Source organism: Odocoileus virginianus, chromosome 32, assembly GCF_023699985.2.
Source record: "Odocoileus virginianus isolate 20LAN1187 ecotype Illinois chromosome 32, Ovbor_1.2, whole genome shotgun sequence".
NCBI lineage: Eukaryota > Metazoa > Chordata > Mammalia > Artiodactyla > Cervidae > Odocoileus > Odocoileus virginianus.
The window spans coordinates 28,183,873-28,211,006 of record NC_069705.1 but is presented as its reverse complement, the minus strand read 5'-3'; the positions used below and the strand labels follow the sequence as shown (position 1 = coordinate 28,211,006).

The 27,134-nt window shown below is 43.9% G+C and overlaps 1 protein-coding gene across 4 annotated transcripts in view; it reads left to right on the top strand.

Annotated features, from left to right (window-relative positions):
* SNX25 (sorting nexin 25) overlaps positions 1-27,134 on the top strand; it is a 93,759-nt gene that overhangs the window by 62,419 nt on the left and 4,206 nt on the right. For 3 of the 4 annotated variants that reach the window (XR_011485163.1, XR_011485162.1, XM_020889892.2), the window contains exons 8-16: positions 3,213-3,344; positions 5,038-5,310; positions 7,635-7,799; positions 9,088-9,219; positions 12,292-12,432; positions 13,880-13,993; positions 18,723-18,887; positions 20,540-20,657; positions 24,442-24,508. Coding sequence is in view for 2 of the 4 variants with exons in the window: in XM_020889892.2 (XP_020745551.2) it covers positions 3,213-3,344; positions 5,038-5,310; positions 7,635-7,799; positions 9,088-9,219; positions 12,292-12,432; positions 13,880-13,993; positions 18,723-18,887; positions 20,540-20,657; positions 24,442-24,508 (1,307 nt within the window). In the remaining 2 variants the exon portion in view is untranslated. The remainder of the gene's footprint in view (positions 1-3,212; positions 3,345-5,037; positions 5,311-7,634; positions 7,800-9,087; positions 9,220-12,291; positions 12,433-13,879; positions 13,994-18,722; positions 18,888-20,539; positions 20,658-24,441; positions 24,509-27,134) is intronic. The other variant, XM_070460065.1, reaches the window with a different exon arrangement.

The following is a 27,134-nucleotide window of genomic DNA, read 5'->3' as shown; positions in this document are numbered from 1 at the left end:
ATTCACCAGCTAAGATATGAGATGTATCAGATGTTGAATTAGACTTGAGATAGGTCTACTGTCATTTGTTTATGTGTGCACTTTTAGAACTAAATATAGGAGTGTTCATAAGACACAAAGAGAGAATGAAAGCGGCTGATATTTTAGAAGATGTTTTGGGCTTAATTTTGCAAATACAAGAATTTGTATCTGACTTGGAATTCATTTCAGTCTGTGAGATTAGACTGGGCAGACGTCCTTAGAACTGTTGGATGTCTGTCCTGCTCGGCTCCTCCCAGTGTTGCAGATGGGTTGTTCTCCGAGTAATCTGTCATTCCTGTTAGAGTCGATAGGGGAGCCTTCAGACTTCTTTGGAGCCTGTGCAGTTAGGATTTGTACTTTAAAATGCTTCCCTGGTAGGTTTACCTGAAGTGAGGAGACATCCTGTGATTTCCCAAAGTTAGCACACTACATCCTAAGTATTAATGATCTGTAGCAAGGGATGGTCATTCCTTTAATTAGTTACCAAAAGCTGCTAGAAAATTGCCTGCCCCTTTCTGCCCACAAAGCAGATTGAAGACTTACTATCCGTGGCAGAGGAGGTGAACATGCATTGATCACAGGCACTTGATTTCTGAAATTTTTCCATCTGCTACAATGTTAGTTTTAAGAATCTTAAATGTAAGTTTTCCTTTTATTGCATTATACTTAGACATCATTTTTATTACTAAATAGATAACTAAGGATATAGGAGTTAAATTCCTTCTAAATTAATTTGAGGCATTTCTCCTTGTTAAGTCCTGAGTTACTGTAAAGGTCATCCACTTTTTCTTTAGTGGTCAATGCTCAAGATTGATCACACTGTGTCTTCAGGTACTGGTTTTTCTTATAATGTAAGCACTCAAAATAGTAAATGAAGGGGTAATTATGAAACTTCCATACGTTGGAGTTTTTTTAATTTCAAAACGTAGAATTTGTGTGTGTATGTGTGTGATTCAGTAATACATATACCCTGGCTTCAGCAATACGTGAACCGTGAACTTCCAGATGTTCAAGCTGGTTTTAGAAAAGGCAGAGGAACCAGAGATGAAATTCCAACATCTGCTGGATCATCAAAAAAGCAAGAGGGTTCCAGAAAAACATCTATTTCTGCTTTATTGACTGTGCCGATCACAATAAACTGTGAAAAATTCTGAAAGAGATGGGAATACCACACCACCTGACCTGCCTCTTGAGATACCTATATGCAGGTGAGGAAGCAACAGTTAGAACTGGACATGGAACAACAGACTGGTTCCAAATAGGAAAAGGAGTACATCAAGGCTGTATACTGTCACCCTGCTTATTTAACTTATATGCAGAGTACGTCATGAGAAATGCTGGGCTGGAAGAAGCACAAGCAGGAATCAAGATTGCCAGGAGAAATATCAATAACCTCAGATATGCAGATGACACCACCCTTATGGCAGAAAGTGAAGAGGAAATAAAAAGCCTCTTGATGAAAGTGAAAGAGGAGAGTGAAAAAGTTGGCTTAAAGCTCAACATTCAGAAAACTAAGATCATGGCATCTGGTCTCATCACTTCATGGGAAATAGATGGGGAAACAGTGGCTGACTTATTTTTCTGGGCTCCAAAATCACTGCAGATGGTGATTGCAGCCATGAAATTAAAAGACGCTTACTCCTTGGAAGGAAGGTTATGACCAACCTAGACAGCATATTAAAAAGCAGAGATTATTACTTTGCCAACAAAGGTCTGTCTAGTCAAGGCTATGGTTTTTCCAGTGGTCATTTATGGATGTGAGAGTTGGACTGTGAAGAAAGCTGAGTGCCGAAGAATTGATGCTTTTGAACTATGGTGTTGGAGAAGACTCTTGAGAGTCCCTTGGACTGCAAGGAGATCCAACCAGTCCATCCTCAATGAGATCAGTCCTACGTGTTTATTGGAATGGCTGATGCTGAAGCTGAAACTCCAATATTTTGGCCACCTCATGCGAAGAGTTGACTCATTGGAAAAGACCCTGATGCTGGGAGGGATTGGGGGCAGAAGGAGAAGGGGATGACAGAGGATGAGATGGCTGGATGGCATCACCGATTCGATGGACATGAGTTTGAGTAAACTCAGGGAGTTGGTGATGGACAGGGAGGCCTGACGTGCTGTGACTCATGGGGTCACAAAGAGTCAGACACGACTGAGCAACTGGACTGGATACATATACACTTATATTATTTTTGAAATTATTTTCCATTATAAATTATTACAAGATATTGACTATAGGTCCCAGTGCTACACAGTAAACCTTTGTTGCTTGTTGCATGTCTGTTTTTTAAAATTAGAAATCTCAAGGCTTTATCAAGCATAGTAGAGAAGTTTTTGTTACATATAAATAATGTGTACTATATATGTTTTAGAAAACTTACGAATTTTTGCCTAAGTAAAGAATTTTGCTCAGGCCTGGTGCACTGGGAAGACCCAGAGGAATCGGGTGGAGAGGGAGGTGGGAGGGGGGATCGGGATGGGGAATACATGTAAATCCATGGCTGATTCATGTCGATGTATGACAGAAACCACTACAATATTGTAAAGTAATTAGCCTCCAACTAATAAAAGTAAATGGGAAAAAAAAAAAAAGTTTATGACATTTTGATTCCACTTGTTTGACCTAGTGTGACTAGAATGCTAGATATACAATGGACTCTTATGGGTCAATTAAAATGATACATAGAAGAGTTTTTTTAAATGAATGTGATATTATAAACAAAAAGGCAAGGTATGAAATCATTCATAGATTTCCTTACCTATATGAAAATAGGATGGAAAACAAAAATACAAATTTATTAGAGTCCAGCTACCTTGTCTTTTAAACATCTCTCTTGACTTTTTCTACTATGAGCATAGTTGCTTTCAGCAGTCCATTATGTTAGGCAGGGATTTTTGTCTGTTTCCTAGAAATGCTCCTCATACAGAGTAGAAGCCAAATAAATCCTTTGCTGAATGAGCTAATGGTTAATGAAAAATTGGTACTTTTTTGAATATGTGCACTGTGAGTATTCAGTAAGCTTTTTCAATTTAAAGTTTAGGAAGGTGAAACAGGCCCTATGTGACATTAACTGTGACCTTAGAAAATGAGGCGTTTTTTTTTCCTGAATGTGAAAATGAATCCTTTGGAAGTCAAAGTGAACTGATATTTAAAATTGGGTTTTTAAAAACTCTTAATTAAATTCTCTTCATAGATTCTTCAGTTTGAAGATATCTTGGCCAACGCTGTCTACCGAGAGCAGTTTCGAACGTACATGGAAAGGATGGACAAGAGAGCTCTAATTAGTTTTTGGGAGTCTGTGGAGTATTTAAAGAATGCTAACAAGGTAGGATATATAGGTCCAAAGGAATGTTAATCACTGGCTGATGAAAACTTGTGTTTTAGGCAGTGTATCTGTGTTTTTCAATAAAGCTGTAAGATAAGCTATACATTAAAAGAATATTTTAAACCAGACACATTATTGGCATTATGTTCTCACCCATAATGGTAAATAAAATTAGATTTTATTTTTATAGAAAGTGCTTTTAAATGTGTAGTCAAGGAGAAAAGATTTACAAATATACCCAATTACTGAATTTAATTTCAGGTAGTTATTTTGTAATTCATTATAAAAAGGCACGTCCTACCTACTTTGCTATTATAAGTTTGGTCTTATCACTTGTACCTCATTGTCATAACCTTGTTATTTTTAATATTGTAATGTGCACATGTAACTGTCCTTTTATTTTATTTAAAATGATTGTGTTAAGGAAGACAAAAACTAATTCTTGATTACGGATGCCTATTACAGTGGAAAGCCCAAAATGAGCCTTGTGTTTTGTGCTTGGCAAGTTCTCAATATATATTTAAGAATTAAGTTGAAGAATGTGAAATACATATCTGTGAATATATGTCAACAAATATATAACTATATATACAGCATATATAATACACACATTTTGAGAGGCTTATTAAAATAAGCCCAAAGAGCACTATGTACATTAAATTATCTATTTACACTTAGTATGAATATTGCTGGAGCTTCACACCAACTTAGAATACATCATAAATCACAGACTGTGTTGGTTAAGGAACTAAATCCAGTCTCATAGTATTTTGAAATCTTAGAAATTTCTTTCAGTGTTAATTTATAACCCATCAATGACCTCATTTTACTCAATATTGTACTAGCCAGCTTTATTACATATTTTATCTACCAGACTTTACTACAAACTTGGCTTTGGCTGCTATCAGAGGAATACTGTAAAGAGCAATCTAAAAAATTTCCTAAAGTATTGAAACGTATCAGTACAGTAAGAGGGTATAGCTTCCTCAAATAACTATATTTTTATCTAGCAATGCTGATTAGGATGTAAAAGTTCCATGATGCTAGTTATGTTCATAGTATTCATTAAGTCATTTGTCTTCATTTTTTTTGCTACTATTAAAGACTTTACGTCATTCCTAGAGTTGTCTCTAGTGGAAATGTAAAGGTTCTGTTAATCAGATATAAGAGATGTTTGCACATTCATAGTAGGATGGCTGTGACCTAAGTGTAGTGTTTAAGACATAGCTTGATTACAGTGTAGTAAGTCATCATTCTGAAGAATATGTCTCTTACTTCCACAGTTATGTTGTTGCCTTTCTTCTGGAGTGGGAAGTTGGCACCTCTATTTATATTAGATGGAAAAGTCAAATTGAATTTAGCTGATGAATTGTATTCCTGTGAAACTGAGATTTATGAGAAGGGAATCCACTGCAAGAAGAGAACTGTTCTCATTCTTTGTTTTTGCCTTCCAGCATTAAAAAGAATTTGTATTTGTTAACTGTTCAGTGTAAAGTGTTCCTTTTGAGGACTCAACTGGTTTTTTTTCAGGGTCTGATGCTCAGCCCTTGGCCCTGAATGTGCCCACAACACTGCACACTCACCCCGCATTCCAGGTGTCTTCCTTCCACCTTTAAAATGCAGAGAATTTGGAAGAAAATAGTTTTTCTCAGAGACAGTATTTCATACTTTGCTTATCTTCCCACCTTTTCAGAATGAAATCCCACAACTAGTTGGTGAAATTTACCAGAATTTCTTCGTGGAGAGCAAAGAAATATCAGTGGAAAAGTCACTTTACAAAGAAATCCAGCAGTGTCTTGTGGGCAATAAAGGGATCGAAGTGTTCTGCAAAGTCCAGGGAGACGTTTATGAGACCCTAAAGGACAGGTATTACCCTTCATTCATTGTCAGCGACCTGTATGAGAAGCTGATGATGAGAGAGGAAGAAAAACACGTCTCACAGTTGGTTTCCAACAAGGATGAAGTGGTGAGTCTCATTTACCTTTCTGCTGCCTTTCGCGTGATTACGCGTTGAATGTGACCAGATTGTGGGAGTCAGATAGGGTGTGCGCCTTCAGCTTGTAACATATAGGACTTCGAAGTACCTCACTGCTTCTGGTCGGTGCTTCTTTCTTTGTCCTTCTGACCGGCTGGGTACCATTACCCAGCACTGAGTCAGAGACCTCCTTGCCCTGCCTGAGACACACGTGAGTGTGGTGCCTGAAAAGTGAGGGCAGGACACTTGGGGGGTGGGGGAGACATTTGTGACTTAGGCCAGGTAAGAGAATCCGTAGCTTGACAGTCCAGCCCAAGACCAGACAAAAAGGATGGGGAGAAGATGAGAGGTAGGGAATATAGGAAGACCTGCAGGAAATATTTTGGAGTTTAAACAAAATCAGTTGAAATTAAGATGTTTTGAAAGAAACCTTGTCCAACCATACCTGAAGTCTAATCTTCTTAGAGTATATTAGATCATTTTGGGTAGCCCAATGGCCATCTCCCTTTTACTACTAATGATTTATATGAGTTTGAAGGTTTTGAAAGTACAAAGAAAAAGTGTTTTAGAGTCACCTTACATAGAAAGATTGTAATTTATCTTGGATTCTCTCTTTCTGTCCACTTCACTATGTCTCAAGCTCTGAGGAATCAAGTGCTTGTTCATGACAGTTTTAGAAGTGGATGTCTCTGAACTTCATTCAGACTTTTTAAAAAAAGTTCTATTATGGATCTTTACATTTTCAGTGAACAAAACCACTAAACTAATTGATCGTTATGCATTGCATTTTATTTTTAGAATAGCACAGCTAAAACAAGCTGATCTTTATCTCTAACTCAAAAATTAAGATGGTTGATGTGTAAATGTTGTGAACAGTTTATTCAGATTAGTAAAAGCATGAATATCCAACACAAAAATTGAATAAAGACTTGAATTGACCATTGATATGATAGGTAATAAGTCGTAAACAGACATGAGAAATGTCCAGCATCACCTAGGATTCAAAGAAGGGTGACATGTATCACTGATCTTTCGAAAGTTCCTAGTAGTCTCACTTTTAGAAATTTATCCTATGAAAATAATTAAAATGTAGAGCAAAAAAGGTTTATGCACTGTGGAGTTTAACACATCTGGGGTGGCAAAAAAGCAGAATCAACCCACAGCAGGAGTAGCGATAGGAATATGCCTCAGTTTATTATCAATTCATAGAATACTCTGCAGCCATAGCAAATATAATTTTGAAGATTACAGTACCCTCAAATATGCAGCATTGTAGTAATGTATTTCATGAGAAAGGCAGAATACCCTCTTGAATATATATAAGGCATAGAGTAATGTCATATATACTCATGGACAAGAATTAGGAAGAATATACAAAAATGAAAACAGCTTGGTGTTCTATGATTATTAATATTTTCCTTTGACATTTTTTCTTTTTACTGTTTGTTACAAGAAAAACTAGAAGAAAAAAATCTGGAAGAAAGTTAAGGAGTAAATGAACCAAAAGACAGTCCCCAGCAGTTCTTTCATGCTCTGGCTGTTTATGAATCTAATTACTAACATGCTTTTTGTTGGTAATCTATTCAGGTTTTTCCCAAATTATGTAGTTCTTAATGAATCTTAAGTCACTTTCAAGTGCTAACTATCTAACTTGTAAAGTAATCTACCTCTTGATTAGTAAAACTACATCTTTAAAATAAGGACTGAGCAAAGTATATGCTAAAAATACCTTCACTAGTGGGAATTTGGAAATTTTATTTTAAAAGCTCTAGGAGTTGGTGATGGACAGGGAAGCCTGGCGTGCTATAGTCCATGGGGTCACAAAGAATCGGACATGACTGAGCCACTGAACTGAACTGAACTGATTCTTAAGAGACTCTCATGAATTTTTCATAATATCCTAGGAGACCAAAAGCAAGCAAGCCAGGTCTCAGCATTTTTGGTCAGAGTTTAGGCACAGAACATCTGGGTTTAGTTGGAAAGATAACTCAGTTTCCTTCCTTTGTTCTGTGCAGGTTCCCATTTGGGAGATAACAATATGGAATTTTTTTTTTCTCCTTTTTTTTAGGCTATTAAATATTTCTTTTTTCACTGCAATTCCAAATACCAGTTACTTTGGTTCTAAATACTGTGATTTTTCACTTTGCTGAGAAAAAGCAGGCTGCTTCTAGGCTTTCTACTATGGTTCTTTCCTTAGTGGAATCCAGTGATTTGGAGCGGTGTATTGTCCTGACCTAGAGCCTGTAGTGTAGGTAACACGGCAGGAATATTCCATCATTATGAGATACGGTGGTTCATGTGACGTTCTCCCCCAGGACTCGGGAGGTGAGGTCGGCGAGGAGGCTGTGGATGAAGGCTCCAGTCGGGTTAATGAACAAGCCAGCTTTGCTGTGAACAAGCTGCGAGAACTAAATGAGAAACTTGAGTATAAAAGGCAAGCTCTAAATTCGATTCAAAACGCGCCAAAACCTGACAAGAAGGTAACTCTTCCATTTTCAAGGTTGTCTGTAAAAGTTTCTGTTTTTCTAATTTGATAGAAATTCTGTAAGTTTCACTTTTCTTTGTTCTTACGTTTGTTTGGGGTTTTTTTGCTCATAGTATAGAGTTAGGGGGCATTTGTCTTTTACCCATTACGGTCTGGTTTGTGTTTTCCATCCTCGGCTATGACTCTGTCTCTTATCTGACTTGTCTTCAGTGTCTTTGGGAAAGGGGCTGAACTGCCCCTTGTGCCAAAGTTGTTTCTGGAAGTGAGTTAACTAAGCAGGGACAATCTTAATTTTTTTTTTTTCTTTTAAACACTGCAAGCACAACTTAGATCATCTCAGAGAATTATGCCACAAACAGAGTGTTTGGGGGACTTCCCTGGTGGCCTAGTGGTTAAGACTTTCTGCTTCCAGTATAGGGGACACAGGTTTGATCCCTGCTCAGGGAACTAAGATCCCATATGCCACGCTGTGCGGCAAAAAAGTGGGGGTGGGGGGTGTGGAAAAGGATTGTTTTGCTAGAAATCAACAGAATTTGAAAGCTTAAAAAATGTAAACAGCATCTCACCCAGGTGGTGGTGTGGCCTCTTGCTTTGTGTTCCTGCTTCTTGGGTCCGACAAGGATGTTTTCCTTAATGTAGCTATGGCTGGCGCTCTTTGCTTTGCCAACCTGATCTCCTCTGGCACCTTCTGTATGTGCATTCAGAGGCCTCAGTGATGAGTAAGCGGAGGGCAGGATGAAGGACCAGAGAAGCCAACGGAGAAACCTGCCCTGGAGGGGGCAGGCAAACATGCTGCTGGGGAATCAAAGATGAAACAATTACAGCCCATACTGATGGTACAGTGCAGGAGGAGCTTGCCGCAGGCTCTCTAAAGAAGGAACAGGCCCTTGTAGACTTCCACGATCAGGAGAGTTTTGAGGCAAAGCTACTGGCCTCAAATAATAGAGTTGTGTAACTTGTGGGGTGTCTTTCCCTTGATCTGTGTGTCCTGTAATGTCTTTCTTTCTTTCTTTCTTTCTTTCTTTCTTTCTTTCTTTGTAGTTTTCATCATAGGAATCTTTCACCTCCTTGCTTAAGTTAATTTCCTAAGTATTTTGTGATTTTTTTTTTTTTATGCTATTGTAAATGAAACTCTTTTCTTCATTTCCTTTTTGGAGGATGCACTGTCAGTATATAGAAACAAAGCTGACTTGTGTGTGTTGATTTGGTATCCTGCTGCTTTTGTGAACTGCACAGCATTTTAGATGGTTTTGTAACTCCCAGGATGTTTCCCCCTGTGACAGATTGTTTCTAAATTGAAAGAGGAGATAATTCTAATAGAGAAAGAACGCACAGACCTCCAGTTGCACATGGCACGGACAGACTGGTGGTGTGAGAACCTGGGCTTGTGGAAAGCCTCCATCACCAGTGGGGAGGTAGGTCTGACTGCTTCCCTGCCCAGCTGATTAGGTATTTCTTCCCAGAGTGTTAAGTTTGACTTTAGCAGATTAAATTTTGTCCCAAAGAACTAGGGTTGGAAATCAGAAGATTATATTCATCCTTCTGGACTGCACTGGTCCTGCCTTGCTCGCTCCGTATCTCCATTCTGATTCCTGACCAGGAGCTGTTTGTTGGGTTGCCTCTTTAGACCTCATCTCCCTCCCCTTGAGACAGAAAGTTGTCCTCATTCACGAATCGTAAGCAACTTTCAGATAGAAACAGTTGATATCCTCAAATTACCAATTTCCTTTTCCACCAAGGGTTGAAAGAAAATAGAAAACACTACTTGAAATTTGGAGATGAAAAAATTTTAATGTATTTCTGATTGATCTATCCTGCTGACGTCAGTGGCTCAAACATCAATCAGCTCTAAGATATTTAATATAGAAAATAGTTTGCTCTTCTCTGAGGGATATGGGACAGTATTTTCAGAATACACCATATCCCTTTTTTTGAATGTAAAACTAATTTCACTTGATGGAAAAATGCTTATATACATCTATATCATTAGTGTAAACTTCCTTTCCATCTAACTGACTATCAACACTTGGAGAAGAAAGTCAGGTCCACCCTACCTAGAGATTATCACGCTAAGCAGAGAAAGTCAATATCGTATAATATCACTCATGGAATCTGAGTTTAAAAAATGATATCAATGAATTTATTTATAAAACAGAAACAGACTCAAATTTCGAAAACAAACTTAACTGTTCAGTTCAGTCACTCAGTCGTGTCCGACTCTTTGCAACCCCATGGGCCACAGCACACCAGGCTTCCCTGTCCATCACCAACTCCCAGAGCTTGCTCAAACTCATGTCCATCGAATTGGTGATGCTATCCAACCATCTCATTGTCTGTTATCACTTTCTCCTCCTGCACTCAATCTTTCCCAGCATCAGGGTCTTTTCCAGTGAGTCAGTTCTTTGCATCAGGTAGCCAAAGTGTTGGAGCTTCAGCTTCAGCATCAGTCCTTCCAGTGAATATTCAGGACTGATCTCCTTTAGGATTAACTGGTTTGATCTCCTTGCAGTCCAGGGGACTCTCAAGAGTCTTCTCCAAACCACAGTTCAAAAGCATCAAACTTACTGTTACCATAGGGGAAAGGTGCGGGGTGGTGGGGGTATAAATAGGAAGCTAGGATTACACACACACACACACACACACACACACACCCACCCCTTATCATGTCTGGACCAGTACTCAACTCCTGAGATTTTCAAGGGCCCATCTGCCCAACTTATCTGTGTCCATCCCTGCTTTTCCCATCATCAGTGGCTTGACACTCGTTCTTGGGGAAAGGCTTAGAATTCACAATCTGAAATTCACTTCTAGTTTAGGTAGCAGAACCGTGTATGCTTTCCAGGTGCCGGCCTGAAAGCACGCGCCACGTGAGTGCTTACCGAGTACCTTCGGTGTGTCTTTGGTGCTTGCTGTCCTGTTAAGCTGCAGGGCCAGTTACCTTTGTTGGGGGTCGGGGGTGGGCAGCGGGTCAGGGGAGGTTGCCCAGAGCCTGGACCACTGTGTAGAAACGCTTACTCACTGCTGATGGAATCACCTTTGGTGTAGAAGTCCAGGAAGGGGCGCTCAGGGGAAGTGATGTCAAAAGGTATAGAAGAGGATCCCCTCGGGATGGGGTACAGACAGATTCCGCCACCTCCTCAGCTTTGCCCAGAGCTGCCTCTGGCATTTCACAGCTCCTTATAATTGTCTTCCAAAGGCAGATACTGAGGAGGGGAGGGAAGGAGGAAAAACCCTCACAAGGCCCTTTGCCCTGGTCATCAGTTGTTACTCAGGAGCTTGCTGTGACCGTGGTCCCTGAAGAGATAACAGCAATGGACACAGAGGGGTCGTCAGACCGCCCAGCATCCACAAAGCAGCCCCCGTGGGAATGGTGGAGGGTGTGTTCCCCTCCGGATTTCTGAGCCAGGCTGAGGCGCTGTGAGCTGTGTGCTCCCAGGACAGTCGTGGGCTGTGTGTGCTCCAGCGCCTGCCGCCCACGGGGGACGGTGGTGGTCCTGCCTGCTGGGGCTCAGCAGGACTGCGTCCCTTTGCTTTGCTTTCTTGTTTGCTCTTTGTCTCTAATTCGGTTCCTGACACTAATTCAAGCTTCAGTTCAGTGTATCTTCTTTTTGTTTCTTCTCTTATCCATTTACATTAGGAGCAGTAGTGGCCTTTTCTGAATTATGAGAGGGGGTGTGTGTGAGTGCGTGAGAGCTATCTTCAGTTGGAAGGTAGAGGAAATCTTGTCTCCCAGCGTGAAATTTCACGAAAACAGAAACCACGATGTGTGGAATCCTGTATTAAACTGGGGAAGCTGCCCATCCTTCTCTGAGAGAGTGCTCTCTCACACCTGTCTGCTTACTATTAATTTGCATTTTCAAGGAAACGCAGTTAGGATGTTGAGTCCACTAGGCTACTTTTCTTTTGCTGTGGAGCAGATTTTCTCGCATTTCATGGCTCAAAACACCACCCATTTCTTAGCTCACAATTCTGCAGGTTGAGAGTCCAGCTGTGTGACTGGGTTCTCTGCTCGCTATATCGCAAGGCTGAAGTCAGGTTGTTAGCCAGACTAAGTTCCTGTCTGGAGAATCTAGGGGAAGTCTGCCTCCAAGTTCATTCAGGTTCCTGGCAGAATCTGGTTCCCGGTGGGGCTGAGGGCTCTGTTCTGCTGTCAATGTGGCATTGTTCTCAGGTCCTAGAAATACTCCAGATCTTTCCGCGTGGCCCAGTCCATCTTTCTGCCAGCACCGCCTGTCAGATCCTACTTGTGCTTCCTCTGATTCTTCTTCTCCTCACCGAAGAAATCCCTCTGCTTCTGCAAGGGCCCCTGAGGTTAGGGCAGGCCCGGTTTCAGGTGGGCTGTGCCCTCTAACGTAGCCTTTTCTAGTCCCGGGCCCGTGTGGGACCTGCACGCCCGGGAGGGGGCCCTGGAGGGGTGCTGGAGATCTTGCCTGCCCTGACTGCTGACTGCGCTTCTTCCTGCTGTTGTGTTTCTCTGTTTCTCCAAGGTCACAGAAGACAATGGTGAACAAATACCCTGTTACTTTGTCACGGTAAGCTTACAGGAAGTTGGAGGAGTTGAAACCAAGAACTGGACGGTCCCCAGGAGGCTCAGTGAGTTTCAGAATTTACACCGGAGGCTTAGTGAGGTACGAACGCTTGTGACACAGGCTTAGCATTACTGAGCAAGAAGAAACCTCAGGGCCCGTCTCAGTTTTGGCCACACAGGGAAACTGGTCCCCTTTCCCCTTTGCTGTGGACACTGGCAAAGTGGCGTTTTCGGCCTGATGGGTGGAAATTTACTCGTAGGTCAACTGTCTGGTCTAGTCTGAGTCCTTGAAGACAGGTCACTGTCTGACTTCCGTTGAACCCAACAGAACCCCAGAGCTGGAGGAGGGCTGGGGGTATCTCTGGCCAGTGGTTTCAAAGCTGCCAGTTGTGACCCGTTAGAGGATAATGGGATCCGTTCGGGGTCGCAGCAACAGAGAGTAGAACATATTGCGTCTCATCACTCAAAGGAATGGAGTCAGTGAAGTGTGGTGGTTGAAGGCACAGACTCTGGGGCCAGGTTGCCGGAGTGTGCCTCCAGTTTGGATCCTCGCTTCACTGCTCACCAGCCCATGACTGGCCTGTCACTCTGTCTGTCTGTGCCTCTCTGTCCTCATCAGTGGATACAGATACTAACCGTGCCTTCTTAGAGCTCCTAGAGCTGCTGTGAGAATGAAGGGAGTGACCGTGTACAAAGCATTTAGAAGAACGTGCTGCACATAGCAAACATTATTTGTTTATTAGTAGTAATTACAGTCACAGTGGGCTTTCCTGGGGGCTCAGTGGTAAAGAATCCACCTGCCAGTGTAGAAGACTTGGCCTCAATCCTTGGGTCGGGAAGAGTCCCTGGAGGAGGAAATGGCAGCCCACTCCAGTATTCTTGCCTGGGAAATCCTATGGACAGAGGAGCCTGGTGGGCTACAGTCTGTGGGGTCATGAAGAGTCAGACACGACTGAGCAACTAAACAGGTGCAGAGCTGTTAACTCACGCCAGACTTCTCATGCAGTGTCTGGCAGGACACAGGATTTAATCCACAAAGAAAAGCCTGTTGTTGTTATTTATTAGCATCCATCACTATTATTAATATATTTGCATTCTGCACTTTGCCCCTGAAAGGCAGTAATAAAGCTGCATCCCAAGTGGTTCTTCCCATGCTCCACTTGGGTCAACTGTGATGACGTTTTACAGATGGGTTGTAAACAAAACGCGTTCCAAGAGAAAAGCTCTTGCCGTGAGTCAGCTGTCCATACCCTGCACCCTGTCCTTGTGCTGTGTGCAGACCCATCTTCCCAGCCTGGCTCCAAGATTTCCAGCTTCCAGGCACTTGCCAGCCTAGGGACGAGTCTTAGCTTTTCTCATCACACATCCTCTTCCTCCATGTTCTTTGAGCCTGGTTAGAACAGGTAGGCTTTCAAGGTCTTCAGCCTCAGAGGAAACAAATACAAGAGGAAGTTACTTGGTTTGTTCTTATTAGAAATCTAAAATAAATTTTTAAAGATTTAAATGTAATTTTGAGATAGCTAACATTTATTTCTTTTCCTTCACAGTGTTTCCCTTCTTTAAAAAAAGTCCAGTTGCCTTCTCTTAGCAAGCTGCCTTTCAAATCCATAGATCAAAAGTTTATGGAAAAGTCAAAGAATCAATTAAATAAGTTTTTACAGGTAAGCCACTGAAAACTTTTTGGATATGGAAGGAAACATTAGTTACTGGGGTTAAACTGATTTCATTCTAAGGGTTTGCCTTCTATTCTTACACGTCATGCCAGATCCTCAAAACATCTTTGGTTTGGGGTATTTTGGGTTTTTTTCTTCTTTGTTTTTATTATTTTTGTTTTTCTGTGTGTGGTTTTTTTGTTTTTTTTGGTAGTTAAACTGTTGTTGTTCAGTCGCTAAGTCCTGTCCAACTCTTTGTGACCACTAGGCTTCCCTGTCCTTCATCTCCCGGAGTTTACCCAAACTCATGTCCATCAGGTCCATGATGCCATCCAACCTTCTCATCCTCTGTCGTCCCCTTCTCCTTTTGCCTTCAGTCTTTACCAGCATCAGGGTCTTTTCCAGTGAGTCAGCTCTTCACATCAGGTGGCTAAAGTGTTGGAGCTTCAGCATCAGTTCTTCCAGTGAATATTCAGGGTTGATTTCCTTTAGGATTTTCTGGTTTGATCTCCTTGCAGTCCAAGGGACCCTCAAGTGTCTTCTCTAGCACAATTTGAAAGCAGCAATTCTTTGGCGGCACTCGGCCTTCTTTACAGTCCAATTCTCATATCTATACATGACTTCTGGAAAAAACCATAGCTTTTGGCTCTACGGACCTTTGTTGGTAAAGTGATACCTCTGCTTTTTAATACGCTAAGTTTGTTACAGCTTTCCTTTCAAGGAGCAAGCGTCCTTACTTAATGTGTCCTTAAATTAAGCAAGTGTCCTTAATTTCATGGCTGCAGTCACCATCTGCAGTGATTTTGGAGCCCAGGAAAATAAAATCTGTCACTGTTTCCACTTTTTCCCCATCTATTTGTCATGAAGTGATGGGACCAGATGTATAGAGATAGAAAATGCTGATACCATATGTAAGGCTTTCTCAGGTTTTATAGCTGGACACACCCTTGTAACTAGCATCCGGTCCCAGAGACAGGGTGTCTCCTGTCCCACCAGCATCACCACAGGGGACCGGGGTCCTGACTCCTCACCACGCGTTTATAGCTGGTTTTGAACTTCACATGAATGGAGTCACAGGGTGTGGACCCGCTTCTGTGTGACTCCTTTCACTCAGGGTGGTGGTCCTGAACTTGTTCATTGCAGACCATCTTTGATTTCCTTTTCCTTCTTGTTTTCACTGTTTCTCCTTGTGTGCAGCCCCCGCAGTCCATTCCTGCTCTTACTGACGGGCATTCAGAAAGTTTGCAGCCAGAGGTTGTGCGGGGGAGCGAGGCTGAAGCTGCCACTGCTGGTGTTTGGTGAATATCTGCTGGGGAGTCCCTGGAGATTGGGGCTTTTCATTTTCCTCAGCGGTCAAAGCAGTTTGTACACTCTCAGCAGCAGCATGCAGGGTTCTGGTCGCTCCACACAGGACTGTTTTCTTTTGTGAAGTTAAAATTGTGTCTGTTTTTCTGTCCTGTTGCCTGTCTTCTCCATGTCAATTTGCAGGAGTTGGGTGTGTGGTTTGGATGTAAGTCTCTTTTCAGAGCCTGTGCTGTGGATTTCTTCTCTCTTTCTTTGGATTGCCTTTTCAGTCTCTTAATGAGTTCTTTCAATGAGCATAATTCTCAATTTTAGTCCAATCTATCCTTTTTTTTTTCCTTTTTGTGCTTAATGCTTTTTGAACTCTTTGCCTACTGAAGGGTCCTAAAGATAGTCTCCTGATTTCCTCTAAACACTTGTTTTCCTTCCGTCTATGTTTAGAGAATAAGACTGGACAAAGCTATGCTGTCTCCAGTAGCAACCACTATTTATTTTTTCCTTAGCTGGGACCTCTGTCTTCAGATTATAAGTCAGTCACTCATACCATGGACCCCCGAGTCCTAGTTCTCAGGGGCAGGGGGCATGAACCTTTGCCTCATAAAACACTGCCAATGAAGAAGTAGCTGGAAGTCCTTGGACTTAATAGGTGTTGCAGATTCTCAGTAGAGGCTATATTAAAATATATTCAGTTGAATCAGGTGTACGGATCATAGTTAAATTAGGTAAATTTTAGCTCGAGTTCCCTTACAGGTGTTAATCAGTTTCTGCATTTCTCTCATATATTCGTTTCTCTCTGAAGATACATGTATGTGTTCTTACAAATATATAAATTTGTGTGTATGTGTGTGTGTGTGTGTGTGTGTGTGTCCATCAGGAAATAAAAGAGTTGCATCTTTGAAAAGCTTTCCAACTTTAATTATGGCAGAAGTGGGATAGAGAATCATTTATGTTTAAGTGATCTTACAGAAATATTACCATCTTGTTGCTGATTCAGAATGGGCAGGAAATACTAAACCCACTCAAGCATCGTACCTGATTAAATCATTCAGCCGAATTTAAGGTCTTATTTGTGAAACGAACATGCATTATTCACAATCCCGGGTTGTGCAGTCCCTCGTGTGTGGCTCTGGGCCCCTCCAGCTGACACGGGGTTCCTTGCAGCCTCTGCTCTTGGGGAAGGGAGGGTTGTTTGGTGCTTCCAGCCTTTCAGCCGCCTTTCCGGCTGTGGTGCAGAGACCGGGGCACCCCTGCACTTCTGGGGATGTGGAGAGGGGCCACTCTTCCCCCTCTTGGGCTGCTGGTGATGGAAATAGGTTCGTGGTCCCCATCCTGGTGCCGAGAGGAGCATGTGCTCTGAGCTGCCACCAGGCGGCGCCGGTGAGGCTGAGGGCGGGCAACCGCCTGCCTGAACAGGTGAAGCAGCTTCCCAAGGAGCGGCTTGTCTTTTCATCCGGACTGGAAGTAGCTGTTTAAATTGTTTTTCATTTCCTCAAAGACTTTATTTGAAAGTGCTCACTGTTTGATATATTTAGATAGGTTACACAGCCGACGGAAGTTTCAGAATATCATCCCACAAATGGGAAAAGCAAAATGCAAAAGGTTTATAATATCTGAATAATAATAATAATAATTATAATAATATCTGAAAGGCAGATATTATTAGGTCCACAGGACCTTCTAGAAAAGAGGATTCCATTGAGTGTGTGTTTATGTGAATATTTATATATGGGCCCCTAACGAGGCAAACTAATATCAGATATGTAGTAATCTAGCTAATCGTTCCTCACATGCGGATGTTCCCCCGACCATGCCGCGCCTGCTTCTGGGGGTGACCCTGCTGTCTGCTCTTCCCGGAATGCCCCATATACTCATCCCCTCCTCTCCACAACCCTCCTCCACTCCGCCACATGCAGCAACATGCTCTGAGCCCTCGGCGGGAAGGAGTTGGGACTGGGATTCCGTTCTCAGCGTTAAAATATGATAAAATCCCAATTATACCTTCCCCCACAAACATAGTCTTTGAGAACATGTCTAACTTTTCATACATAATCAGTTTGGTTATTTTCCTTCATAATAGAATGTAACTTAGTCCAAAGACTTAACACGTCCTGAATCATTTCCATGTTTATGATGGTTGTATTATTTGAGGCTTACCACTAGTTACCCTTTCCTGTGACTTTATGAAAGAGTGTCAGAGTGTAGATTAGTCAGGAAATCAAGGTGGAAGAATGCCTCACTCCCGCTCATCCGCGCTCACGTGCCGCTGAGCATTTAAGGCTCTGTGAAAGGAATAAATGCCCAGGGGCCGGGAAGGCAGCAGTGAACCCAGTGGCCCGTGCCCACTGTCTCCTTCCCACACCTGAGGCAGAACCTCCAGCCTCAGGCCAGTCTTCTGCAGGACATAGGGAGCTGACCACCACTGGAATGTGGGGGGCTGGGGGGGCATGCCCCTGGGACCCCAGTCCCCAGTGTGGCAGTATTGGGCATGCTTAGAGGGGCTTTTCTAGGGAGGGTCATAGGGTTTATCAGAAGTCAACCTTGGTCTGAACAAAGATAATGCAAACCTCGTGGGCCAGCTCCTCTCTCCTTCTCTCCCAGCAGAGAGGGTTCTGCCCTCAAACCGAAGTTCCATCCCCCAGGGGGTCACCTCATCCATGGGGCAGGATTTCTCTTTGGTTCATTTATCCTGCAACCCCGTGTCTGTGAGTACCAGACACCTGCACATCCTTAGGGTCACATCGTTGACTTCCTGTCTTACCAGGAGCACCTGCTTTGCACAGAAACGAACCTGACGATGTCCTCCTTTCCTTTCTCCTAAGGCCAGACAGGCACGTAGAGAACTGGAAGGAAATTTCCGGTTTAGGGGCCAATAAAAACTTACATAATTATGTAAGCATGCACCACGTGGGGAATGTGGCAGCCGAGGGACAGAAAGCTGCCACCTGGCAGGCAGTCACCACCTTATTGTGGCAGCCCAGAGCTCTTTGCTCAGCTGACGTGCAGAGTCCGCAGGTAGCCGTGAAACAGTGGTTGAGTGAGATCCTGGTGTGCTGGGCGAATACATACCTTGTTCCAACACAGATGAGCAACAGTTAAGTTGACTTTGAAAGGTGGTGGCCCCTGGATCTGCAGGTGGTCTGCAAAGTGAGACTTTTCTGTTGCCCCAAGCCGTGAGTTCTCTCGTGGGCCAGCATCTCCCACCAGCAGAGAGGTCAGGGAGCTCCAGTCAACCTACCCAGCGTTGTTTGCCGTTGAGATCAGTGAGAACTGGGCTAATGCATTTTCTTTCAGGGGGAAAGGATAATGGTTTTAGGTTCAGAATTGCGAGGGACGTACACTTCCTGAGACAGCCAGCTCTTCATCTTGACGTTGGGGGCTCCCAGTGCAGGGACGTGTTCCTACCATGTAGGAAGAATTAATCCTCTTTCTCCCACAGAATCTGCTTTCAGATGAGAGACTGTGTCAGAGTGAAGCACTTTATGCCTTTTTGAGCCCTTCTCCTGACTACCTCAAGGTTATTGACGTGCAGGGGAAAAAAGCCAGTTTTTCATTAGCCTCATTTTTGGAAAGACTCCCTCGAGACTTCTTCTCCCATCAGGAGGTGAGCTGCTGAAGGTTGTATGTCTTTGAAACGTATTTAAGCAAATGTCTTCTTGCAGGCTATGTGAAGTAGCAGGGGTTTGTGGCAGGCCTGCTGCACGTGGGGAGAAAGCAACCCCCTTGAGTTACCATTGCGGTCGTGTTGGGGGACAGGATGGGTAAGCAGGTAGGTACGTGGGATGCGGCGGAGGTTCTGGGGGAGCCCCTCTATCGAAGGCAGCTTGGCTGTTCCCCAGGATGGGGACCTTCACGATGGAGGAGTTGGAGCTGATGAGGTTCAGGAGACAAGGCTGTTAGGGAACAGTCAGCAGGTCTTGGACTGGGGGACGGCTCCAGGAAGGGGGCTGATGGAAGATGAGGCAGAGGGTAGAAGGAGGGGCAAGGCCGTGCCAGGCTGCGGGGTTCAAGCTTTATTCTCAGGGTATGGAAAGCCGTGGCGTGTTGCGAAGCAAGACAACCCTGGCAGTGATGTGAGTGGGTGAAGGAGTGAATAGAGGGACTGCGGATGTGGGCAATCTCATCCCTGGGCGTCAGGCTTCCCTCTGGCGGGCTCCTTACTTGGGCTGCGCCCCTCACCTGGCTCTTCAGCAAGTTACCCGAGCCCGTCTTAGTTCAGTGAAAGACCCCTCTGCCTCTTCACCGGAATTGGTTTAATGAGTTTGGACAGAAAAAAATGACCGTGGAAGGAGCCTCTGCTGCTTTGTGAGCTGGGGCGGAGCCCGCAGGGGGTCCCCGTGCCTGCGTCCCTCGCAAGCATCTCCCTGCCTCTCTCCTCCACGGCCGCACGTGCCGTATCCGGCCCGACTTGGCCCTCACCTCTGCCTCCCGTTTACCCCTGAACCTCTCGCCATGTCCCCTGTGGCCCAGGCACTGCAGGAATCTGCCCTCTGAAGGGGAGGCCTCCTCGGGCTGTGGCTCCTCCCTGCTCTCCGCAGCCTCTGATGGTGGGGGGATTCCTCCTCTGTGACTTCCCAGCCGCTCCTCTGCCGTCCAACCCCGAAGCCCTGGTCCCGCAGTGCCAGCTGCTCCCTCTGCAGACAGCGGAATGGACTTCCGCAGCTGTCGCCTTCTGGCTGACGTCTGCACCCCGCTACAGAAACAGCCGCCTGTCTCCCACAGAGCTCAGGCCTCTCCGAGTTCTGCGCCGCCTCATGCTCGTTTGCACTGGCCTGGTGCCTGGCATATAATGAGTTTTCAACTGAAAGTTGCTGATAGGAAGGTCAGGAAACAAGACTAGCTGAAATACAGAATAACAGCTTGATTCAGAGCCTTAAAAATAAATTACTTTAAATGATACATGCCTGTAAAACACAGTGAATTTAAAATCATTTAAGCTGAAAAGCCTTTTAAAACCCCAGATGGTTAGACAACTATCTTGTCATCTGCGAATTCACTCCTCATTAATGCAGTGACGGAGGCTTTTCAGAATTGTTCTAGAGCTTGAATAAGGCTTTAGGGTCAAGCTTTTCCCTGGGGTTAGATACACTTTGACCTCTTTTTGAAAATGCCTAGAGTTCTGCACGTAGGAAAGTGGAAGGACTGTGTGAGGTTGGACTGTGAGGACATCATTCAGAATTGACACTGCAAGAGGGATAGCACCTCCATCTTTCTTGGGTGAGTGACCTGCTTTCCGTGACTTTTCTCTTCCCCCAGGAGGAGGCGGAGGAGGACAGTGACCTGTCAGATTATGGTGACGATGTGGATGGAAGGAAGGATGCCTTGGCTGAGCCGTGTTTCATGTTGATTGGGGAGATTTTTGAACTTCGAGGAAGTAAGCCTCTTTGTTACCATTCAGTGGTGTTGTCAGGTTAAGTGGTTATACACACATGGACACATGCATATTTAACGTCCCTTTGTTCCTGAAGCAGACATGTATTTATATCCATTCAGCAAGTACTTTCCCAGGCCAGCCAGACACCAAGATAGGCTCTTAGGACAGGTGATCATCTCTGTGCTCCTGGAATGCAGGGTCCTGATTTACCCTGCACCGTGTTCCTCTGAATACAGAAAGCCGAAATGCTTTGAATTTCTTTTCATGGGACTTATCATAGCCTAACGGCTTTATCACCAAAAGGTGTACAGAAATTGATTTTGTGCGGCAGAAGAAGAGGCACTTGTTAAAGTTGAGTGTGTGGCCAGGGACGCAGGGATGGCCAAGTTTGCTTTCAGCCACCTCTGCACCCCAGAGCAGTGTCGTCCCTGGGGGACATTGGGCGTGTCTCATTCCTGCCTGTCACAGCCTGTGGGGTGGTGCCTCGGGTGTCTTCTGGGTGGAGGCCGGGGCTGCTGCATCTACACCCCCAGCACCCTGGGCAGCCCCACAACACAGGGTTCTCCTGACCCCAGTAACAGCAGTGCCACGTTGAGAAATCCTCCCCTGATGGCCCCCAGGGGAGATGGACTTCAAAGAAATGAGCTTCGAGAGGATCAGGAGACTGTTCTGCTCAGACCTGCATGGGCGCCTCTGTCCCAGAGCAGCACTGGGTGAAAGGTCAGACTGCACTGCTTGGCTCGTGTCCCGATTTCTGAGTGGGGCCCTCTGCCCACGCTCACCTTGCACAGCCCCTGTGCTCTGAGTCATGAGGCCCGCGTACTCAGGCACACCTGGAGCCTCAGGTACTAGCTAGAGGTGCGACAGGTGCCTAAAGGCACACCTGAGTGCCTAGAAGAGGAAGCACATGGGAGGAGCCAGGTTTCACGAGGCACAGCCATGCCGCCAGCCAGGACGTGTTGCCCTGAGAGTGTCCTGGCCTCTGTCCCCTTGGATGAGCATTTCTTCCCTTGGGGCAAAGGCGGTGCTGAGAGTTGGTCCTACACAGTAGGTAGGCTGTGTGTAGCTTCTTACTTACATACCCCTTAACATGCCACGTAAAGAATTCTGTGCATATGAAGAAACTTCCAAGGGCTGTTATGAACTTGAGCTGTTATAAATAAGATGTTATAAACATCTTGTCTTTTAATCCTCTGTGTCTGTTATAATGCCTCATCCATGATCCATAGTAGGTGATCAATAAAATGCTTGGGTAGATGAATGAATAGGCAAGAAAATTTTTAGTGCTGGGATTAATTGTTTTGGTCATTTAAGTTTTTCTTTCTCTAATGTGTGTGTCAGTCACTCAGTTGTGTCTGACTCTTTGTGACCCCATGGACTGTAGCCTACCAGGTTCCTCTGTTCATGGAATTCTCCAGGCAAGAATACTAGAGTGGGTTGTCATGCCCTTCTCCAGGGGATCTTCCTGACCCAGGGATCAAACCTGGATCTCCTGCATGGCCAGCAGATTCTTTACTGACCAAGCTACCAGGGAAGTTCAGTGGTTTCTTTCTTCCTCTAAACCAAATCTCAAATAGCAACTTATTTTTAGCTGTAACTCCATAGGGGAAACAAAAACATCTCAGAGGTAGAGTCTTCCTCCAGTGAATTTATAGTATAAGGGTTCTCAAAATGTAATTCACATTGAGCAATAGACACAATTAAATTCTAAACTCCAGGCAGGGGTTTATATGTAAGGATGTTCATTTGAGCATAATTTAACAATGAAAATTTGGAACTAAGTCAAACTTCAGAAACAGGTAGTAGTTAAACTAATAACTGTCCACATGATAGAGTATTGTCTGAGTATGAAGGATCCTTTCAAATGAAAAAGCTATACTGGTCTGTACTTTAGGACACTTTGAGATGTTTGCTAATGTTTGTATAGGCAGAGAAAAACCTGTCCTCCACCGCCCCGTGCCGCCCCCCGCCCCCGAGTCTGACTCTTCCTCAGTGAAATCTGGTCTGTAAACTGTGACTCCTCCAGAGCTGGTAACAGTGAGGAAGCACCGTCCTCACCTTCGGTCAGTATGTTCTCTCTGACGCAAGGAGACTGAGAGAGAGGTGGACATGTCAGAGGCAGTCAGGCCAGGAGTCGGGCTCCAAGCCCTGTCTCCGCGGCGTGCACTTCTCGTGCCTGCTCAGAAGTTTTGGTTTTGCTAGTGACGTTTCAGAGGACAATGAATAGACCATCACTGATAATGCGATGTGATACATTTGCCATCAGCTGAATCCTAGTGTTGCTGCAGTTGGCTCGTGGCTCTGAAGGGATGAGTCCTGAGAAGGAGTAATGGGGTTGTGTGTGCGAATGTGGTGTGTGTGTTGGGGGACTAGAGAAGGTTACGAAAACACAGCAGAGTCAAGGGAATTGGTGGCAGGAGAGAATTTGTAGCAGAGCTATTTTTGGTTCCTGCTCTAGTTCAGTTTATGAAAAGGGGCCAGAAATACAGCTGTTTTAAACATTTATGACCAGGCACTCAGCTGTCAGGCATTCTTCCTGAAGCTGTCCTAGACCCTCCCTGGGTGTGGCCACCTCTCTGCTGCCCTGGAAGGTGCACTGAAGTGATCCTCCCTGACAGACACACACCTCCCAGGTGCTCTGAATTCCATCAAACACAGAGGGCATTTCTGAGGCATGGTTCTGATTCCAGGACTGGACTCTTGCTTGAAGGACTGACATTACTGCACCTGGACACATTTTAAAAGTTAGAAATGACTTGAAAATGTTTTCAAGTCTAGTTCCAAGTCTGTGTTAACTGCTGTTGATATTTGTATAGAGGTGTTTGTGAATTTACTCCTTTTTTTCTTACTGGTGCAGGAGACCTGGACTCCTGGCTCCATCATAGCCAAGCCATGTGTCAGGAGCTAAACATTTCAGTGCATGGAGGTGAACATATAAAGGGAATATTTGGTTTTGATTCTAATTTGCAGATCAAAAATATCCTCACAGCATTCCCTTGCCTTCTTTTGGTTTATATTCATATTCTACACTTAAAGCAGTGTGTCTCCTAATCTAATGTTAATAGTAAGAGTTTAGGTCTATAGGAAGGACCCTTCACAAAACTCTTTCACACGAAATATTGATGCGACTCTTTGAGCCAAAAAAAAAAAAAAAACAAAAAAAGAGTCCGTGTTCACACTGCCCTTTCCCAGGTGAGGCGCCAGAGGCTGGGAGAGGGGATGGCGGCTGCTCCAGGCAGTGGCACAGCTGCGTCGGGTCCATGGCTCACTCGGGATCCTGAGTCTTCCCAGTTCCCCTTTCTTCCCCCACAGGCATAAAATATACCCAGCCCCTGGTCTACACAGCAGTATTCAAAGGGGAGCGGTTAGACCCAGCAGTTCATTAATATTTCAGAATATTCGTCAACATTTGACTACAGACGCTTCTCATTCACAGCACTGTTGGAACACTGGCTTCAAGAAGCCAGACAGAAATCTTCTGTCTGGGTTTGCGCCGTCTGCTAGTGGAAAACAAGGACTCATGAAGTTTTTAGTTCTGCTTGCTAGCTCAGTTGTTGTTAGGCACTGAAAATCTGTAAAAAAAAAAAAAGTCTGTAGGTTTCATCAGTTGCTAAGTAGAAAATGAAAGCTTATTGCCTAGACCCAAATTCTGGAGATATCGCCCCTGACTTGGTGTCAGGACTCAGTCTGAATGACATGGTGAGATTTAACGCTTTGTGTTGCTGTGAAGACGTCACGACTGTGATCACCTGTGGTGATGCATTCCCTCTGATTTGTATTTCAGTGTTTAAATGGGTGAGAAGAACGTTGATTGCTCTCGTTCAGGTCACTTTTGGAAGAACCATCAACAAGTAAGTTGCAGGAAATTAGTATTTGAATTCATGCCCTACCTTTTGCCTTAACAGTTAGATTACCTCTGCAAGTGAGGGTCTCTTAGTTTCTCCTTGTATTTCTGATATGATTCTAAGACTGGAGAGGGAAGCAGATTTCTGCAAGAATCTCCCCCCCCAGAACACACGGTGCCCCTGAAGACAGAAGCTGGCACAGGCTCCCGCTGGCTGGCTGATGAGGGTCGGAAGATTGTTCTGTAAAGTTCTCTGTTGACCGTGGTGACTGGTTTTAGTACCTTGGCTGCAACGTTTTTATGTCACATGATGGGGATAAGTTTAAAGGATTAGACTCTTGAGCCAAAGGAAAGGAGGATGAGCATCGCATGGTTGGTATTTATTTGAAAGGTCTGCAAACCATATTTTTTTTTTTTTGCCCTTTAATACAAGGTTTATTGTTAGAAAAATTTAGCTTAATACTCAGTTTCCATGAAAGGCAGTTTAGCAAAATCTGGCTAGAATAAAACACCATATATTCTTTGACCCAGTAGTTACTCTTCTAGCAATTTGCAGAGAAATTTAACCACGTGTGAAATAACATAAGTGTAAAAAATCTTCGTAAACCATTTTAATGGCAAAAGATTGGAAACAACATAAATATCTTCAACAAATTGGAAGCAATTTGAGGTCTACTGAGGGGAGTTATTGGCAAAATACACACACCCACATACACATATATGTATATATACATATGTCAATGCTTATAGTGGAGTAGCTCTAGAAAAATAAGCAAGAAAATGGCCTCCAGAGAAGGTAACTACATGGCTGAGAAGCAATAGTGGGATGGAAACTTTCCTTTTGCCAAAGACTCTTTTTTAATGCCACCTCAACTCTAAAAAAAAAAAAAATAGTATTTCCTCTTGTTAGATGATACCTGAGTATCCATGAGGGGTGTGTGTATCCTGTTACACTGCTATATAAGCCATATGTGTATTCTAAACTGTAGCACATTATCCATATACATAATGGTTATATATACTCTATACCTAGCACTCTTCAAGCCTGTCAGCAAAATGACTTCACCACACAGGAAAAACAGACTCAAATGCTAAAATTGAGTGGAAAATCAATTTAACAGCAAAATATGTTTTAAGATGAAATTAATAGGTATTTTTCCAAGTAAAAGATTTAGTTGTCAAATGTATGTGCAAGGCTAAAGTGAGTTTTATTACACAAATCTTATAAATTTTTGTGGGAAACATAATAAAGAACATTTTATATTTTTATTCATTTGCAAATAGAATATATTTCCTTTGTGGTGATAAACCAACATTTACTTCTGTTTATTTTTAAGATTTTTTTTTAATGGTGTTAGTGACTTGTTTGGTTGGCTTAGTATTGTGGGCTTTTAACAGAAAAATGCCTTGTTTAACTTACAGTTTCAGTCTGATGCAAACCTCTTAACCTTAGTACTGACAAGCCTTGGGTAAAGTTTTCAGAATGGCCCCATTTTTCTGAGAACTCCAGACTTGCACATTTCTTTTTCAGTTTCAGAAAGTCATGCATACGTTCCTTGCTCCAGTTTATGATGTTGGCTCTTAATGCTAAGATGAGCAGCTGTGGGTTGAGAGTGATACACGTTAGGCAGTGGTTTTCCTGGCTGGGGGAGGGGCACCAGGTAGGCATCTCCAGGCTGCTGGCTCAGGGGCTTGTCCTCGGGTAGAGAAGTGGCGGAGCCCCCCCTCTCTGCTGTTCTGCCTCAGGCAGACGATGCCACACCATGAGGAGCTCCACGTGCCTGCTGCCTGGTGCTGACTGTCATTTCATGTTCCAGAATGGCTGCAGAAGCTTCCTACGGTTTGGGCTAATACAAAGTCAGACTTGAATTGACAGAAAATATGTAGGAGATGGCCTTTGGTAAAAGCCACTCATCTAATTCTCAGTTGCGAATTGAAATTTTCCTTCTTTTCTTCATGCAGTGCCAGTGAGTAACCCAAAGACTCCAGGCAAGACAAACTGTGTTGTGATGTAGATTTTATTAGGCGGGTCAGCAGGTTCTCTCCTAAAGCAGAAGTCCCACTGAATTAACAAAATTATCTTATTTAGTCTAGGGCCGAATTGCACAGTTCTAAGCAGTACTGGGAAGTGTCTTAGGAGACACGCAGTTACAGGATTACCACAGTTCTGACTCTTAGTGGACTCTGGTCCACTAGTGCTGGGTTACTGGGTGCAGTGCTGGGCTTGAAACGGCTATTTCAGATACTGTTCCTGAAAACCAGACATCGTCCCTTTAAAAATCTGGTTGGGAAGTCAGATTCTTAAAGGGCTGTTTGATTTATTATTTGTGAGTGAAGTTTGAAGTCCCGGGCCTTTCTGGTGCTAAGAGCCGAAGGTGATTCCGCTCGCCTTTTCTGCAGAGACCTCCCTCCCGCCCTCAGGACTGCTCCTCCCGGGAGCTCTGCTGGGCTCTTGACAACAGCAGTCCTGGGGGTGGTTGGAACTGGACTGCTGAAGTCGGCTTTATGGAAGACCTGAGTGACCGGATAAAAGCCACTTACTTATAACTCTGCGGGAGGTTGGAGTGGCTGGATGGCAGTGTATTCTCTCAGTGCTCCCCTTTGTGGGGAAAGGGGTATCTTCTCCCCTCTGT